General features: G+C 45.2%; 1 protein-coding gene across 1 annotated transcript in view; it reads left to right on the forward strand.

Moving 5' to 3' along the window:
* LOC126456049 (uncharacterized) overlaps nucleotides 1-16,750 on the forward strand; it is a 65,729-nt gene extending 48,979 nt beyond the window's left edge. Inside the window, exons 8-9 of the mRNA XM_050091804.1 lie at nucleotides 3,158-3,429; nucleotides 16,468-16,750. Coding sequence (XP_049947761.1) covers nucleotides 3,158-3,429; nucleotides 16,468-16,750 — 555 coding nt within the window. The remainder of the gene's footprint in view (nucleotides 1-3,157; nucleotides 3,430-16,467) is intronic.
* The last annotated feature ends 215 nt before the right edge of the window (nucleotides 16,751-16,965 follow it).

Raw genomic sequence — 16,965 nt, forward strand, 5'->3', positions numbered from 1 at the left:
TCATCTTTCTGGGACTCAGTAGTGAAAGAAGCAATTGAAATTCGGTTGGCGACGAATTTAATTAATAGAGATAGCGGCTTCAGCTTAGACAAGTCATGGAATCCGGCAATTTCTGTAATTAAATCACAAAGACGTCGCGACGGTACACCTCTCCGTGACGCATCGATATCACCGTGTGGATCGACTGCGCAGCCATAGATTTAATTTCCATGCGTATGTCACACTTCTTTGCCGCCTATCAACGTCCCTGGCACCTTGCGCATCTTTGGCCGCATACGCAGTGGTTCGGTCCTCGAGTTAAAAGGATGGAGCAAGTGCTGGAGCGTTAGCCACCTCGGCTCACTCTGAAGACAGCTGGACGGTATTCAGCCGAAACATTAGAAGAAGAAACTGAATTTATGTGGCTGCACGCCCGAAATTTTATGGAACAGTCTTTACGCCGCGAAAACATGAAGATGCACATCAAAATTATTAATGATAGAATAAACTACTTATTAATGATATAATAAACTAATAATTAATGATATTATAAGATATAGCAATAATACAAATGTTAATAATAATAATAATAATAATAAATATAGGGGGAGTCAGAAATAGTCTGAAGCCACTGTGGCCTTTTGCAGGAAATGTTCAGCTGAGAAATAATTGTTAAAAGAAGTTTCGATACGTTGCGCCGCTATTTAGCATGCAAGTTAGTCAAAATGGTCGCTGTGCGCGCAGATTCAGGCTGCCCGCCAGATACAATTAGCGTCAGTTGTTCTCATAGTGCAGCTGACAGCGCACCGGGCAGGTCAGACTTTGGCCCAGGTCCGATCCTTAGTGCCGTCCCATGTCCAGTTTTTGTATCGCTCCCCTGTTCGGTTTTTCGAAAGCGAAAGAAGAACACGACTGGCTACCTGTCGTTGCAGGGCCGCTTGAATTTGGACGGACAACGGCCTGGTCGGTTAACTTCAGTGCTAATTAACTTGGAAGCGGTAAACATATCGAATTTTTCGCTCATCATTTATTTCTCAACACAATCTATTCTGCAACACCCTTACAAGCTTTTCAGACTGTTTCTGACCAGCCTGTATAAGAAATGACTCGAAATCAGCACAACACCAGCCAGATTATTAGTTAACCCTAAGAGACATCGCACTAATACTCTGTACCATCACTTCTGTTCTGATCCTGGCTTTTGTTCTGTGAGGAAGAGATCCCACAGGTATCTTTAGTCATGTCGTACGCAACTGAAGCAGTCACTGACTATTAGACCCTGTACAGCTACCATATGGCCGGGGTGCTGATTGCTACATTTCACCACCTTGTCCAAATAGCCCCCGGCGTTTTCTATGGCATTAACATCGGGTGATCTAGCAAAATATTTGAGGTGCGATAGGGCGCCTGTATGTTTCTCACACCACTGACGCACGTGTGCAGCCATGTGAACGCAGTTTTTGTTGTCTTGAAAGGTGGTGAGTCCACAACGTACTTCTCATAAAGATGTAGACAAAAGGCAGCACTTCGTCACTGAGAATGTTAAAGAAAGCACGGAATATGAACCTCACAAAACCACCTCTGGCCTGAGCTACACCTATGAGACACTGCAAGTTAAAGTCATCACTGGGCTGTCGGTGCACTCGACGCGACTCTGCTGGTTTCAGGTGGCTACTGTCCAGTTTCCCTATTGTTTGGCCCATAGAAGACATGCAGGTTTACATGCCACTGTGAACATGACCTTTCGGGAGATGCTAGACTCCGTATGTGCATTGCGTGCTATTTCCTTCACAAGGTTTGTTCGCAAAGTGCTTGAGATGGAATACCATTCATTGACAGCTGCAATTTCTATCAGTTATCACTGACAATGCGTGACGCTCGTCTGTGTTGCATGCCGCTTTTGATATTTTTACGACCATTGTTCTTAGACCATGGTATATGGCTGCGAGGGCACATTGCGCGTTGCACATTCCGTGTAGATACGGAACAAATTATCTTGAATACCGTTTCACTGCCACGACTTGCTTCAACGGGGATGGTAAAATGTCCACCTCGTACCAGTTAAATACCGTCTACAGTGTTCCAAAGCGACCAGTGGGAATAGCTAACAATGTTTCTGGTGGGCGTACTGTAATACGCGTTCTGAAACACCGCTACATTTAAATAATTGAAACAAGTACATGTTTATTCAACAGTCACACAGTTCACAAATACACCTATGAATCTGTCCAAACTGGAAATAAAGTTCCATAAACAACAGTCATTTCCAGAAGCAAACACCTGTTCAGAGCCCCTGTCCTGGCTGTGGTGGTCCCCATCCTCCTAGCTAGTTTACTAGTGGGCGGCAGAGTTCGGGTCAGTGGTAGCTCTCTTCTGGCTGTTGCTGACGTGAACTCCGGCCAACACAGCAGAAGGAACCTGACTGAGAACTGACAAAGGCAGCCTCCTGGCTGCTGATAACTTGCTAGTTGTCGAGGAATCCTGCACTCTTGGTTCTGCCGACGATGAACCCTTCTGAATCCCAATGAAATGCTTCAATGAAATGTACTGATGAGATATCGCTGACTCACTGAATTACTAGTTATAAAGCTGCTCTGATTACTGCAATGAATCCGAGTGACTGACTAGTGCTGCATGCGATATCTTGTACCCCTCTGGTTGGCTCCACGAGCGGGGTGATGACACCATTGTGTGCGACTGGTGCACGTGGTGAGGTGTGACGAAATAATTCTGTCGCCGCTGGCAGCATCAGGAACAACCAACGCTCTTGGCCTCACCTCAGTGTAGACGAGCTGCCACGCCGCTGTGTCAGAAGGGTGAGCTACCGGCAAGACCAATGATGTGGGATACAACACATACATTATAAAGCATTTGTATCAAATTACTTCTTTTTGGCGAAAATCAGCTAGCTTATAATTAATCAAAGAATATAACTGCTCTGTTTTATTTTATTTTTTATTTTGGCACCACACTTTACTTGAGTAAGAAATGTAAATTAATCTATTGCTCCGTAATGCAAACTTAATAGAATAAATTACAGTTTTATTGTAGTTCCGAACTTTTGTGTTATTTGATTGAACAAGCTTTTTTCAGTGTGTATTTGGTAAACACTGTTTTGAATATGGTAGAATGCTGATTCAGCCTTACTGCATGGAAGCAAACGCGTTTTGTTGTGAAGGAGACCAAGGACCCGCTTACCCGGTCGTTCTATCAAGAGCGCGTGTACCCGCAGCCGTACCGCAAGGTGTTCAAGCCGCTGGAGGAGTGCGTGGCCATGATGCGGGAGGGCCGCTTCGCATGCCACGCCGACGAGGCGGCCTACAAGGTGATAGGAGACACCTTCCTCGAAGCGGAGAAGTGCAGCCTCAAGTCAGTGCCCATGTTCCCGCTCAGGGCCATCATCATAGGCGTCCGGAAGCAGTCACCGTACAAGGAAATTCTCTCTGTCACGTAAGCACACCACATGAAGTGTCCTTCTAATTGTGTCTACGCCTACATCTACAGCCATAATCTGAAAGCCTCCTTACGGTGTGTGATGCATACTACTTCTGGTACCACTATCTGCTTCCTCAATCCCTGTTTCTTTCGCAAATGGAGCGAATGACTGTCGACAAACCTCTATATAAACTCTAACTTCACGGATTTTCTCGTTATACTCGTTACGTGAGACGTACTTAGAACGAAGTAATATGTTACCCGATTCTTCCCGGAATGCACACTCTCGGAATTTCGATAGTAAACCTTTCACGACGACCAGTGGAGTTTGTTGAGTATCTCTACAACGCTCTCGCACCGACTAAACGGTGCCGCGATGAAGCCCGCCATTCTTTGTTGGATATTATCCATCTCTTCCATTAACTCAACCCTTGTAAGGGCCCTAGATTGATGAACAGTACTCAAGAATCGGTCGAACAACTGTTTTGTAAGCTGATTATTTCATGGGTGAATTACACAGAGGCGCCAAAGAAATTGGTATAGGCGTGCATGTTTAAATACAGAGGTAAGTAAACAGGCAGAATACGGCGCTGCGGTCGGCAACGCCTATATAAGACTACAAGTGCCTGGAGCAGTTGTGAAATCGGTTGCTGCTGCTACAATGGCAAGTTATCAAGATTTAAGTGAGTTTGAATGTGATGTTATAATCGGCGCACGAGCGATGGGACACAGCATCTCCGAGGTATCGATGAATGGGGGGGGGGGGGGGGGGGGCGATTTTCCCGTACGACCATTTCACGAGTGTACTGTGAATATCCGGAATCCGGCAACACATCAAATCTTCGACATAGCTGCGTCGGAAAAAGATCCTGCAAGAACGGGACCAACGACGACTGAACAGAATCGTTCAATGTGACAGAAGAGCAACCCTTCCGCAAATTGTAGCGGATTTGAGTGCTGGGCTATGATCAAGTGTCAGCGTGGGTATTCAAATACAGAGATAAGTAAACAGGCAGAATACGGCGCTGCGGTCGGCAACACCTATATAAGACAACAGGTGTCTGGTGCAGTTGTGAAATCGGTTGCTGTTGCACCAATGGCAGGTTATCAAGATTCAACGGAACATCATCGATATGTGCTTTCGGAGCCAAAGGCCCACTCGTTTACCCTTGATGGCCGGACGACACAGAGCCTTACGCCTCTCCTGGACCCATCAACACGACATTTCACTGTTCATGACTGGAGTCTCACTTCAAATTGTGTCGATCGGATGGACGCGTACGGGTATGGAGACAAGCTCATGAATCCATGGACCCTGTATGCAGCAGCGGACTGTTCAAGCTGATGGAGGGTCTGTAATTGTGTGGGGCATGTGCAGTTGCATGTGCAATTCCAGCAGGACAATGCGACGCCCCACGCGTCCAGAATTGCTGCAGAGTGGCTCCAGCAACACTGTTCTGAGTTTAAACACTCCCACTGGCTACCGAACTCCCCAGACATGAACATTATTGATCATATCTGATATGCCTTGCAACGTGCTGTTCAGAAGAGCTCTCCAGCCTGTCGCACTCTTACGGATTTATGGACAGCAGTGCAGGATTCGCGGTATCAGTTCCCTCTAGCACTACTTTAGACATTAGACGAGTCAATGTCACGTCGTGTTGCGGCACTTCTGCGTGCTCGCGGGGTCCTATACGATATTAGGCAGGTGTACCAGTTTCTTTGGCTCTTCAGTGCACATTTCCTTAAAATTCTCCCAGTGAATCTCAAACGGACATTTTCGTACAGTTTGTTTTATGTGATCACAGCAGTGTAGGACGTTCCGGTAGACTGCTCCTAGGTGTTTATGACGTTTACTGTCTTCTGTTTTATTTATTTATTTATTTATTTTTCTCGCAAATAGTGTCCTACGACATTGACGCGACTACCTCCCAAAAGCCTAAGTAACACCTTTTGCAGCGTGGACCGCTGTGAGGCGTGCAGGACGAGAGTCAATAAGTTTCTGGAAGTTAGCGACAGAGATGATATGCCGACTCTAGCGCCGTGAGCAACTGCGCTAGGTTTCTCTGTTCAGGTAAACGGCTCGAACAGCTCGCTCGAGGTGGTCCTATAGATCGTCGATTGGGTTAAAATTCGAGGAGTTTGATGGCCAGCGGAGTACGCTAAATTCATCCTCGTGCTCTTTGAGCTTTGTTGCATTGTACTGCAGGTAGACGTCATAGTGCCGAGGGAAAACTAAGTGAATATGGCGTGCACATGGTCCCCAAAGATAAAGGCATACTTGTTTGTGTTGAGCCATTGTGCCTTTCAGAATTACGAAACCACCCACGTAATGCCACGAAAACATTCGCCAGACCGCAACGTCTGTGTCCTGCCGAATATTGATGGAGGTTCTTTGTTTCAGACGTTTCACGCCATAAACGCCACCTGCTATCCAGTGGAGCATAAAACGTGAATTATCTGAAAAGGCCATCTGTCGCCACACATTGGAGTCCAGTTGCGGTACTGACGTTCGTGGTCCAGCCATCGTCGCCGATGAATAGTAGTCAGCATGCTAGCATGGACTGGGTGTCTGCTGCAGAGGCCAGCAAGCAGCAACACCCACTGAACGGTCGTTGAGGAGACACTGTTAGTGCCCCCTGGTTAGTCTGGGTGGTCAGTTGCTCAGCCATTTCAGGTCTATTCGTCCAAACACATCTCCGCAACCATTGTTCACCTCTGTCATCTATGGACCTTGCTGCACACAGTTACCTCGGCTCTGGTTTTGGACAGCGCAATTTTGCCATGCATGGTATACTTCAGCCAAGGCGGCACGTGAACGGTTTACAGACTTAGCCGTATCAGAAATGCTTCCACACTTGGCGCGAAAGCCAATGATTATGCCTTTTTGGACGTCAGATTTCACATTACGACGACGACTGCACTGTTTCCCGCGTCCCTGGATACGCTGTATATACTGTAAGACGTCGTGGTCTCCTGACCTTCATTGCTTACATATTCTGCCCTCACAATGACATTCCGCACATCAAGATGCTTCATTCGAACCTAAACTCGATAAGATAAAGTCAATGTTGTATGAATTCATGGAAACGATATGCAAATAACTAATAAATCGCAAGTACGCACCGTAGTTGAAATACTCGAGGCTGGCATACACGCATACATTCCAGACACGAGGGTCAAAGGAGCTTTTAGTTCGAGAGAGGCAACCACACGCCAGGAGGCCGGTCCCAACCCATGTACGTTGGCTGGTGACCGCCCGTAGAGCAGACAGCGTTTGCCCGAGGGAAAGGAGGAACGACCCCGTGTTTGGCTAAAAAGCAAATTCCGCTACATTGTGTGGGAGCGGCCAGCCTACGCATTATTTACATATAGCATGCAGTTTCAGAGATTTTCACAGGGAGACAGCAAACGCCAAACGCTGATACTATAGATTTCCGGATTGTTCGCCTCAAACGAAACGTCATTCTCCCATTTTAGAAGAGCAATGCTGATTGACAGACGATATTTCTGACGCCTTGAGCTGAAGGAGTAATGGAAGAGACCGAAAGATATACCCCTTCACGTCTGGCATGGAGAGGGGCCGTTCCGTTGTCGCTCTTGGAGCGAGAACGCGTACCGAGAGCGTGCGCGCTCATACGTGTACTCAAAGAGCGAGGAACAAGTCTCTCCTCAGTACTTCACTGGGAGAGCACCTCTGTCGAGAGCGAATCGAAGTGCAACTCTGTATTGAGTCCTTGTGATTAAGCATTGTTCACTGTGTTGGCCACCACACTTATTGTGCGGTGTGAATGGACAGAGTTATAGTTAAACGCCTGCGAGCGAATTTTGAGTGGCATCGTGGTGGACTGATTATCTGACCTGTGTACCACGCCAATAGACTAGGGGCGAATAGGAGTCCTTGACTTCATCAAGGCGTAGGGAGAGTTTGATTGGCGAAGGTCAGTCCAGATAGAACGAGAATTATCTTATTTGTCAGCAGTGAGCGGCGCAGACAGCAGTCATCGCAGCTTACGGTATTGTGCGCTACAGCTCTTGCGAGCCCCATGTTTCCTCCACAACAGTACACTTCACTGCATTTCACATGCGACAGCCTCATCCGTACCTAGCAACATTCTAATGAATAATTATTCAAGGTGAGTAGGTGCGCCTCTCAGCCATTCTGGCAAATCAATAACAATCTTAAACTTTGTATAGAAGTTTCATTAGCGAATCCTATCCTTAAGAGGTAACTTCACACTCCGAAAAGAACCAGGAAATAACGTGTTTAGTTCATAACTAAAAGTGACATTGTGATTTCTCAGAATTTTAGCAAAATAAATAATAATTTCGTTAGTTTCATGTTTTTCTTACACTAACTAGCACTACTTCAGTACCCAAGTATCCCACTAGTTACGTAAGGAATTTTGTTAATTTTTGTGTCATTTCGTTACAGCGGACGACTCCAGAAGATATTTATTGCTGTAAGTTTTTCGGGCATTTCTCTTTAGAACGGTAGGAGCGTCTGTCTGACTTCTGTAGTAGTGTGGGGGTGGAAATTGCATCTTGCAGGAGCCACAGGGTAAAGGGTACATCTCAGATTAATCCGTTGCGCAGAATAAAAGAGTAGCAAGCCCACGCTCACAATACCCTCCATTGCTATTGGTGCCACATGCCGCCTGTGAGTGGTTATTGGACGTTGACGCCGTACATAGGCGGTGATCACATCAGTGTGACTGAACCATGTAGTGTGGTAGAGGATTCGTTCGGAAATACGTTACGTTCATTTACATTTTGGGTTAATTGCCGATCACTGATCGTCTGAAGGTCTTCCTGGAATTCGATAGAGTCCTGGCTTTGCTAGCTTATTACAGAGAACCACATCATCTCCGAACTGGTGTTGCTACCTTCTTATAGAGAGCCACATCATCTGCGAACAGCAATGTGGAGCTTCCTACTTTGTTAACTAGGTCATTGCTGCATATTGTAAACAGCTACACACATCCTTGGAGTGCTCTGGAAATTACCTTTACATCTATCGATTTTGTTCCTTTAATAGCAAAGTGTTGAGTTTTATTTCTACGGAAGTCTTGAATATAGTCGCAAATATGCACCGATAAGCTCGTATTTTGTTCACTAAACGACAGTGAGGAACCATATCAAATGTTCTCCTGAAGGCGAGGCACACAGCATCAAATGACTCTGAAAACTACAGGACTTAACATCTGAGGTCATCAGTCCCCTATAACTTAGAACTACTTACACCTAACTAACCTAAGGACATCACACACATCCATGCCCGAGGCAGGATTCGAACCTGCGACCATAGCGGTCGCGCGGTTCCAAACTGAAGCGCCTAGAACCGCTCGGCCATTCCAGCCGGCCACACAGCATCGATCTGGGCGCCGATGTCTACGGCGATATGTATCTCATGTACGAACGGAGGGACCTGGTTTTCGCAAGAACTCTGTTAGGAGAATCCATGATGCTTTTTATAGAGGAGATTTTTCATTCTACAAAAATGTCATATGAGAATAAAGCATGTTTCATAATTATACAGCAGATGGACACTTGCGATGTTGGCCTATAATCATATGCGTCTGTCCGACGGCCTTTATTGAGAATGGGAATAGCATGCGCTTCTTTCCTGTCGCTAGGTACCCTTCCACGCTGCAGCCGCCTACTATAAACTACTGCTAGAAGAGAAATTAGTTCTTTCGCATAATCTCTATATAATTTCACAGGTATCTAGCCCCATCCAGATGCCTTTCCCTTTTAAGCGACTGTGTTGTTTTGTCTATTTGGCTATCATTTATCTCAATATCTGCAAAGACAAGTGACAGGATTAATAGAGCCACAATTAGAAACTACTATTCTGCTTCAAAATCATCGCCATAGTCACTTACATTTTTCTTTTCTGGAACAGTCTACTGATGATTGCAGACAATTCTACAGAAATGCCATTGAACACACAGATGTAGGACTCGGGTCTTCTTCAAACTAAGAATAATGCTGCTCCAGGATCGATTAGGTCTTTGGACGCAACAGTAAGTCCTAGGATGGCAGGTCAGCTGAATGGGGTGTCTGAGACAGCACTTGTTCCACTTGTAAAAGGTCAACGTGTCTCGCTGCTATGCGACCTTTGCGTTGTCGTGGTGCTGACAGAGATGACATATATTTCACTAAGGGCGCTTCGAAAGTCAAAAGGGAATGACTTTAGACAGTTCATGAATGGCGCACATTACGGCAGTCTCAATATGTTCGGTATGCAGGGCAAGACGGTCTTTGTGAAGCAAGTGTGGCCACTTCTTTCCTATACTTGTAATTATTGTCCACCTAGGTGGGTGAGTAGATGTTAAGGAAGCACTAATTATCGGAATGTCATATACTTTTGGGATCTAATGGTGTAAAAGTGTGTCATCACAAATACATTGATGGGCCAAAAGCTTATGACCAGCTGCCTAATAGCGTGTTTGTCCACCTATGGAAGGCCAAAAGGCAGTGATTCTACTTAACATGGAATCAACAGCTCCTTGGTAAGTTTGCAGAGGTAAGTGAAACCCATCACCGCATACGACACGTAATTCCCGTAAATTACAGTCCAGTGGTTTGTGGGAGTGGAGCTTGTGCCCGATAACGTTCTAGATATGTTCGATCGGGTTTAGATCAGGGGAATTCGGAGGCCAAGACATTGATTTTACTATCATGTTCATTAAACCACTGTAACACGATTCTGGGGTTGTGACAGGGGTAGTCATCCTGGCGAAGATGCTACCGCTGTTGGGAAAGAAACCAAGCACGAAGCATGAAAGGGGACGTGATGGAGGTGGGTGGGTTTTTGTAGGCCTTGGTTCTTTTCAGGCGAATATATTTCCTGATAACCTGGGGTTCCATCTCAGAAACATTGGTGTAAACCAGTGGACTGGTACTACTGTAACGTACCGCGTCAGCCCAAAAAGTTTTGAGACTTGATTATAATCAAAAATAAAGAAAAGTTAAGACGGTGTTTTAATGCTTCAAGTGTTGCCCATATTCTGCCCCCTCCCCTTCCCTTCCTAACTTGAGTACGTATCACAGACCTTTCATTTAACCATGTAAAACTGTCGGAAAAGCCCTTATTTGAGATGATGTTCAACTGACGCCTCAAATTCGCACCTTTTTTGATCTTGGCCAAGCATAAAAGATGCTTCCTGCTCTTGTGGTTTCATGGTAGGTTCGTACTGATAACACCAAGACTCTTCACCAGTGATGATTATTTTGAGATTAGAATTGTCCGCATTTTGCGTTTCAGTCAAATCACGGTGGGCGTCAAGGTCTGCGGGACAAACTTTGCGCACACTTTCCTCTTTTTCAAAACATTCAAGAGAATGTCTTGAACACCTGATTTAGAGATTAGTTTAGATTAGTACTTGTTCCATAGATCATGAGTACGACACTTCGTAATGATGTGGAACGTGTCAGTTTAATAAAACGTGTCTATACAAGATAGTACATTAGACAAAATATTACATGACACTCAATAATTTTGATTTTTTGTGGAGGTTGCGAAATTACCCACTTACTATATCAAAAAATTCATCTAATGAGTCGAAGGAGTTGCCATTAAGAAATTCTCTTAATTTCCTTTTAAATGCTATATGGCTATCTGTCAGACTTTTGATGCTATTAGGTAAGTGGCCAAAGACTTTTGTGGCAGCATAGTTTACCCCCTTCTGAGCCAAAGTTAGATTTAACCTTGAGTAGTGAAGATCATCCTTTCTCTTAGTGTTGTAGCCATGTACACTGCTATTACTTTTGAATTCGTTCGGATTGTTAATAACAAATTTCGTAAGTGGATATATATATTGTGAGGCTACAATGAAGATTTCTAGCTCTTTAAATAAGTGTCTGCAGGATGATCTTGGATGAGCTCCAGCAATTATTCTGATTACACGCTTTTGTGCAATGAACACTCTTTTACTCAATGATGAGTTACCCCAGAACATGATGCCATACGAAAGCAGAGAATGAAAATATGCGTGGTAAGCTAATTTACTCAGATGTATATCGCCAAAATTTGCAATGACCCTAATAGCATAAGTAGCTGAACTCAAACGTTTCAGCAGATCCCCAGTGTGTTTTTTCCAGTTCAACCCCTCATCAATGCATACACCTAGAAATTTTGAATATTCTACCTTAGCTACCGATTTCTGATCGAAGTCTGTATTTATTAATGGGGTCATTCCACTAACTGTGTGGAACTGTATATACTGTGTTTTGTCAAAGTTTAATGAGAGCCCATTTGCAGAGAACCACTTAATTATTTTCTAAAAAAACAGCGTTTACAATTTCACCAGTTAATTCTCGTCTGTCGGGTGTGATAGCTATACTTGTATCATAGGCAAAAAGTACCAGCTTTGCATCTTCGTGAATATAGAATGGCAAGTCATTAATATATACAGGGTGACGCAAAAAGGTACGGCCAAACTTTTAGAAACCTTCCTCACACACAAAGAAAGAAAATATGTTATGTGGACATGTGTCCGGAAACGCTTACTTTCCATGTTAGAGCTCATTTTATTACTTCTCTTCAAATCACACTAATCATGGAATGGAAACACACAGCAACAGAACGTACCAGCGTGACTTCAAACACTTTGTTACAGGAAATGTTCAAAATGTCCTCCGTTAGGGAGGATACATGGTTCCACTCTTCGTCGCATGGAATCCCTGATGCGCTCATGCAGCCCTGGAGAATGGCGTATTGTATCACAGCCGTCCACAATACGAGCACGAAGAGTCTCTACATTTGGTACCGGGGTTGCGTAGACAAGAGCTTTCAAATGCCCCCATAAATGAAAGTCAAGAGGGTTGAGGTCAGGGGAGCGTGGAGGCCATGGAATTGGTCCGCCTCTACAAATCCATTGGTCACCGAATCTGTTGTTGAGAAGCGTACGAACACTTCGACTGAAATGTGCAGGAGCTCCATCGTGCACGAATCACATGTTGTGTCGCACTTGTAAAGGCACATGTTCTAGCAGCACAGATAGAGTATCCCGTATGAAATCATGATAACGTGCTCCATTGAGCGTAGGTGGAAGAACATGGGGCCCAATCAAGACTTCACCAACAATGCCTGCCCAAACGTTCACAGAAAATCTGTGTTGATGACGTGATTGCACAATTACGTGTGGATTCTCGTCGGCCCACACATGTTGACTGTGCAAATTTACAATTTGATCACGTTGGAATGAAGCCTCATCCGTAAAGAGAACATTGGCACTGAAATGAGGATTGACACATTGTTGGATGAGCCATTCGCAGAAGTGTAACCGTGGAGGCCAATCAGCTGCTGATAGTGCCTGCACACGCTGTACATGGTACGGAAACAACTGGTTATCCTGTAGCACTCTCCATACAGTGACGTGGTCAACGTTACCTTGTACAGCAGCAACTTCTCTGACGCTGACATTAGGGTTATCGTCAACTGCACGAAGAATTGCCCCGTCCATTGCAGGTGTCCTCGTCGTTCTAGGTCTTCCACAGTCGTGAGTCATAGGCTGGAATGTTCCGTGCTCCCTAAAACGCCGATCAATTGCTTCGTATGTCTTCCTGTCGGGACACCTTCGTTCTGGAAATGTGTCTCGATAAAAACGTACCGCGCCACGGCTATTGCCCCGTGCTAATCCATACATCAAATGGGCATCTGCCAACTCCGCATTTGTAAACATTGCACTGACTGCAAAACCACGTTCGTGATGAACACTAACCTGTTGATGCTACGTACTGATGTGCTTGATGCTAGTACTTTAGAGCAATGAGTCGCATGTCAACACAAGCAGCGAGGTCAACATTACCTTCCTTCAATTGGGCCAACTGGCGGTGAATCGAGGAAGTACAGTACATACTGACGAAACTAAAATGAGCTCTAACATGGAAATTAAGCGTTTCCGGACACTTGTCCACATAACATCTTTTCTTTATTTGTGTGTGAGGAATGTTTCCTGAAAGTTTGGCTGTACCTTTTTGTAACACCCTGTATTAAGAACAGCAGAGGACCCAAAACCGAACCTTGCAGCACCCCATTCTTGATTGTTCCCCAGTTTGAGAAATCACCAGTTTTTTGCATACTATGTGAACTGTTTATTTCAACTTTCTGCACTCTTCCAGTTAGGTATGATTTAAACCATTTGGGCACTGTCCCATTCATACCACAGTACTTGAGCTTATCTTCCATGATTTACACAATCAAAAGCCTCTGATAGATCACAAAAAATTCCAACGGGTGACTTCCGGTTACTCAGAGCATTTAATATTTCATTAGTGAAAGTATATATAGCATTTTCCATTGAAAAACCCTTCTGGAAACCAAACTGACATATTGTTAAAACTTTATTTTTACAAAGGTGTGAAGCTACTCTACAACACATTACTTTTTCAAGAATTTTGGATAAGGCAGTCAGAAGAGAGATTGGGCGGTAGTTGTTGACATCAGACGTATCCCCTATTTTATGCAGTGGTATAACAATGGCATACTTCAGTTCGTTGCTCCCCTGCGATCTGTAACGCAACAACGTGATACACTTCGGTCGCATATCCACCACTGCCTGCCCCAGCTGACTGGATGAATGTACGTCTGTTGCGCACAGCTGTTAGTTCAAGCTGCCACCGTCGTTACAGTGCTAACGTCGCTTATACGGCAGAAATAAAATCAGTCTCGGAACCTTCTGGCCAATAGAGCTTTTCTGGGACAATGTTACCTTTGTCTCAGTCCAAAATTAAAATTTTGTGTGCGTGTGTGTGTTGGCGTGAATATCAACTCATAAGAACAAAGCGGGGTGTTTTAAAATTTCCTTCTTTTCACCCCAGTAACCCATCAGGGTGCAAATGAGAATCGAAATTAAGAATATTTAAAATGGTAACTCCAGTTCTGCCATAAGCGTAGTAACACGAAAACTTTGGTGAGACTGGGACTTTGGGACTATTTTAATTTATTCCTGGGAGAATGTTGTCCGTTGCTTTTTTTCCACCCTTAGGAATTAGAGAGTTGTGGTACTATTCAGCCAAATATCAGGCAAGCTGACAGTGGGGGATCCCAATCGGTAGTAAGTGGGAGGCACCTACCAGTTCCAGCATACGCTCCACAACCAATGGAAACCTCCCAAAAACCTTGGTCAGGACTGGGTCATTGGAACCATATTAATTTATTTCTGGAACGACGTCCTTTAATGAGAACGTCGACCAAACAAAAATTTAGAATTTTGTGTGTGTGAGAGAAGTGTATATACAGAATGACAATAATTGATCTATATGAAATAAAATCATCATAACTTCTCAACGGTTTGCGTTAGGATGGTGGAACGGCATGGCTGGCTGCGGGGCTTGATGGCAATCAGTATTCGCATGCGCACGCGCCTTATTGTTGCCAGCCATTTGCAGGTGAAAATGTCACGGTACAGTGTCCATGTGTGTATAGCGCTTGTGAAGGCCTACTATGCGAGCAACAACAGTCCAACTGCGGCTCAGAGGAAGTCTGCGACCGAGTTCAAGCTGAAGACAATCAGTCCAAGAATGGTAACAATCACGAATTTGATTCGCAAATTTGAGAGAACGGGTAGCGTTCGTGATGACAATGTTAGCAATGTCGGTCATGCAAAAAGGGTGAAAACATGGAGAAGACACGCTCTGTATCTCAAACCAGACCCAGGAAATCGATCAGACGAGCTGCACAACAGGTGGGAATCAACCGGGAGACACTGCGACAAATTGTTGTTGAAGACTTGCATCTCATACAAAATTCAAACACATCAGCCGTTAAGCCCTAGGACCATGGAACATTGGTTGTTTTTCGCCAAAACTATTGTCCACAGAAGTGACGAACAGGACTGTGAGCCGCGCGGGATTAGCAGTGCGGTCTAGGGCGCTGCAGTCACGGACTGTGCGGCTGGTCCCGGTGGAGGTTCGAGTCCTCCCTCGGGCATGGTTGTGGGTGTTTGTCCTTGGGATGATTTAGGTTAAGTAGTGTGTAAGCTTAGGGACTGATGACCTTAGCAGTTAAGTCCCATAAGATTTTACACACATTTGTACATTTGAACAGGACTGTGATGTGAATATGGTTTGGTTTAGCGACAAAGCCCAGTTTCATTTGCATGGGTTCGTCAGTAAGCAAAATTGGCACATTTGGAGAACTGAGAATCCGCATTTCGCGATCGAGAAGTCTGTTCTCCCACAACGGGTGGCTGTGAGGTATGCAATATTAAGTCACGGAATAATCGATGCTATATTCCTTGATGGCACGATGACCACCAAATGATAAGCGCATGTTTTGGAAAATGATTTCATCCCCATTATCCAGAGTGACCCCGATTTCGACAATACGTGGTTCATGCAAGACAGAGCTCAACACTAGCGAAGCAGGAGAGCGTTTGATGTCCTGGAGGAGCACTTCGGGGACTGCATTGTGGTTCTGGGGTACCCAGAGACCACTGCCATGGGTCTCGATTGGCTGTCATATTCTCCTCATCTGAACACATGTTATTCCTTTTTGTGGGGCTGTTGCAAAGACAAGGCTTACAGCAATAATCACAAAGGGAAGTGTGCAACAGGGATAAGTCCCTGCACTCGCGCTGTTCATCTGTGTCCTCGATGGATCAGATGGATAGAGCGTCTGCCATGTAAACGGGAGATCTCGGGTTCGAGTTCCGGTCGGGGCACACGTTTTCAGCTGTCCCCATCAAGGTATATCAACAACACCTGTCGGCAGCTTAGAGTTTCAATTAATTATCATTTAACCACAAAAGCATTGCTGAGCTGAAAAGAGCCTTTCAGGAGGTCATCGATGTTCCGACACTTCAGCAGGTCATGCAGAATTTCACTATTCCTCTGCGCCACGTCATCGCCAACTATGGCAGCCGTATCGAACATGTCATAACCTAAATCCGAATATCTGTAGTGACGTTTACATGTTGAATAAACTGTGTGCACGTTATGGTTTGTACCTAATTTATGTTATCTTTCATTTAATTTACAAACTGAGTGAAGCGATGGTTTACCTGTGATGGAAGGCCAGGAAACAACTATTATTTAACATTACAGGCTGACTTGGCTGCGAGAGACGGGTATGACGCAGCGCGAGTGGACGCGGTGGGTGGCGCAGAAGCCGCGCTGCCTGAACCGCGACAGCGGCTACGCCGAGGTGGGCCTCACCGAGGTGTCGCCCGCGCTGCTCATGCTGTGCTACGGCGTCGCCGCATCCCTGACGGCGCTGCTGCTAGAGCTGCTGCTGCACAGGCTGGTTGCAGCCAGGCAGGGGCACCAGAAGAGGCAGCAGAAGCCCAGCACCGACAATACGCTGGTGCCCAGGGCATTCCTGCGTTGAGAACTCTGCTGCAGGACACACCATATGCCATGCTGCTTAATGTATTTTGGACCTGGATCAGAGTCACACTATCTACTAGCTTGTAGGAGGCCACTGCCACGTGAAAATTTATTTGCAATAGAGTCTAGAACCTTATCACATCGTATAGTAGAACACAAACCGTTTATTGTTGTGTTTCCACTCTACTGAGCATACCTGCAGCGAAGTGGACCTAT

Source organism: Schistocerca serialis, chromosome 2 (assembly GCF_023864345.2).
Source record: "Schistocerca serialis cubense isolate TAMUIC-IGC-003099 chromosome 2, iqSchSeri2.2, whole genome shotgun sequence".
In the NCBI taxonomy this organism is placed as follows: domain Eukaryota; kingdom Metazoa; phylum Arthropoda; class Insecta; order Orthoptera; family Acrididae; genus Schistocerca; species Schistocerca serialis.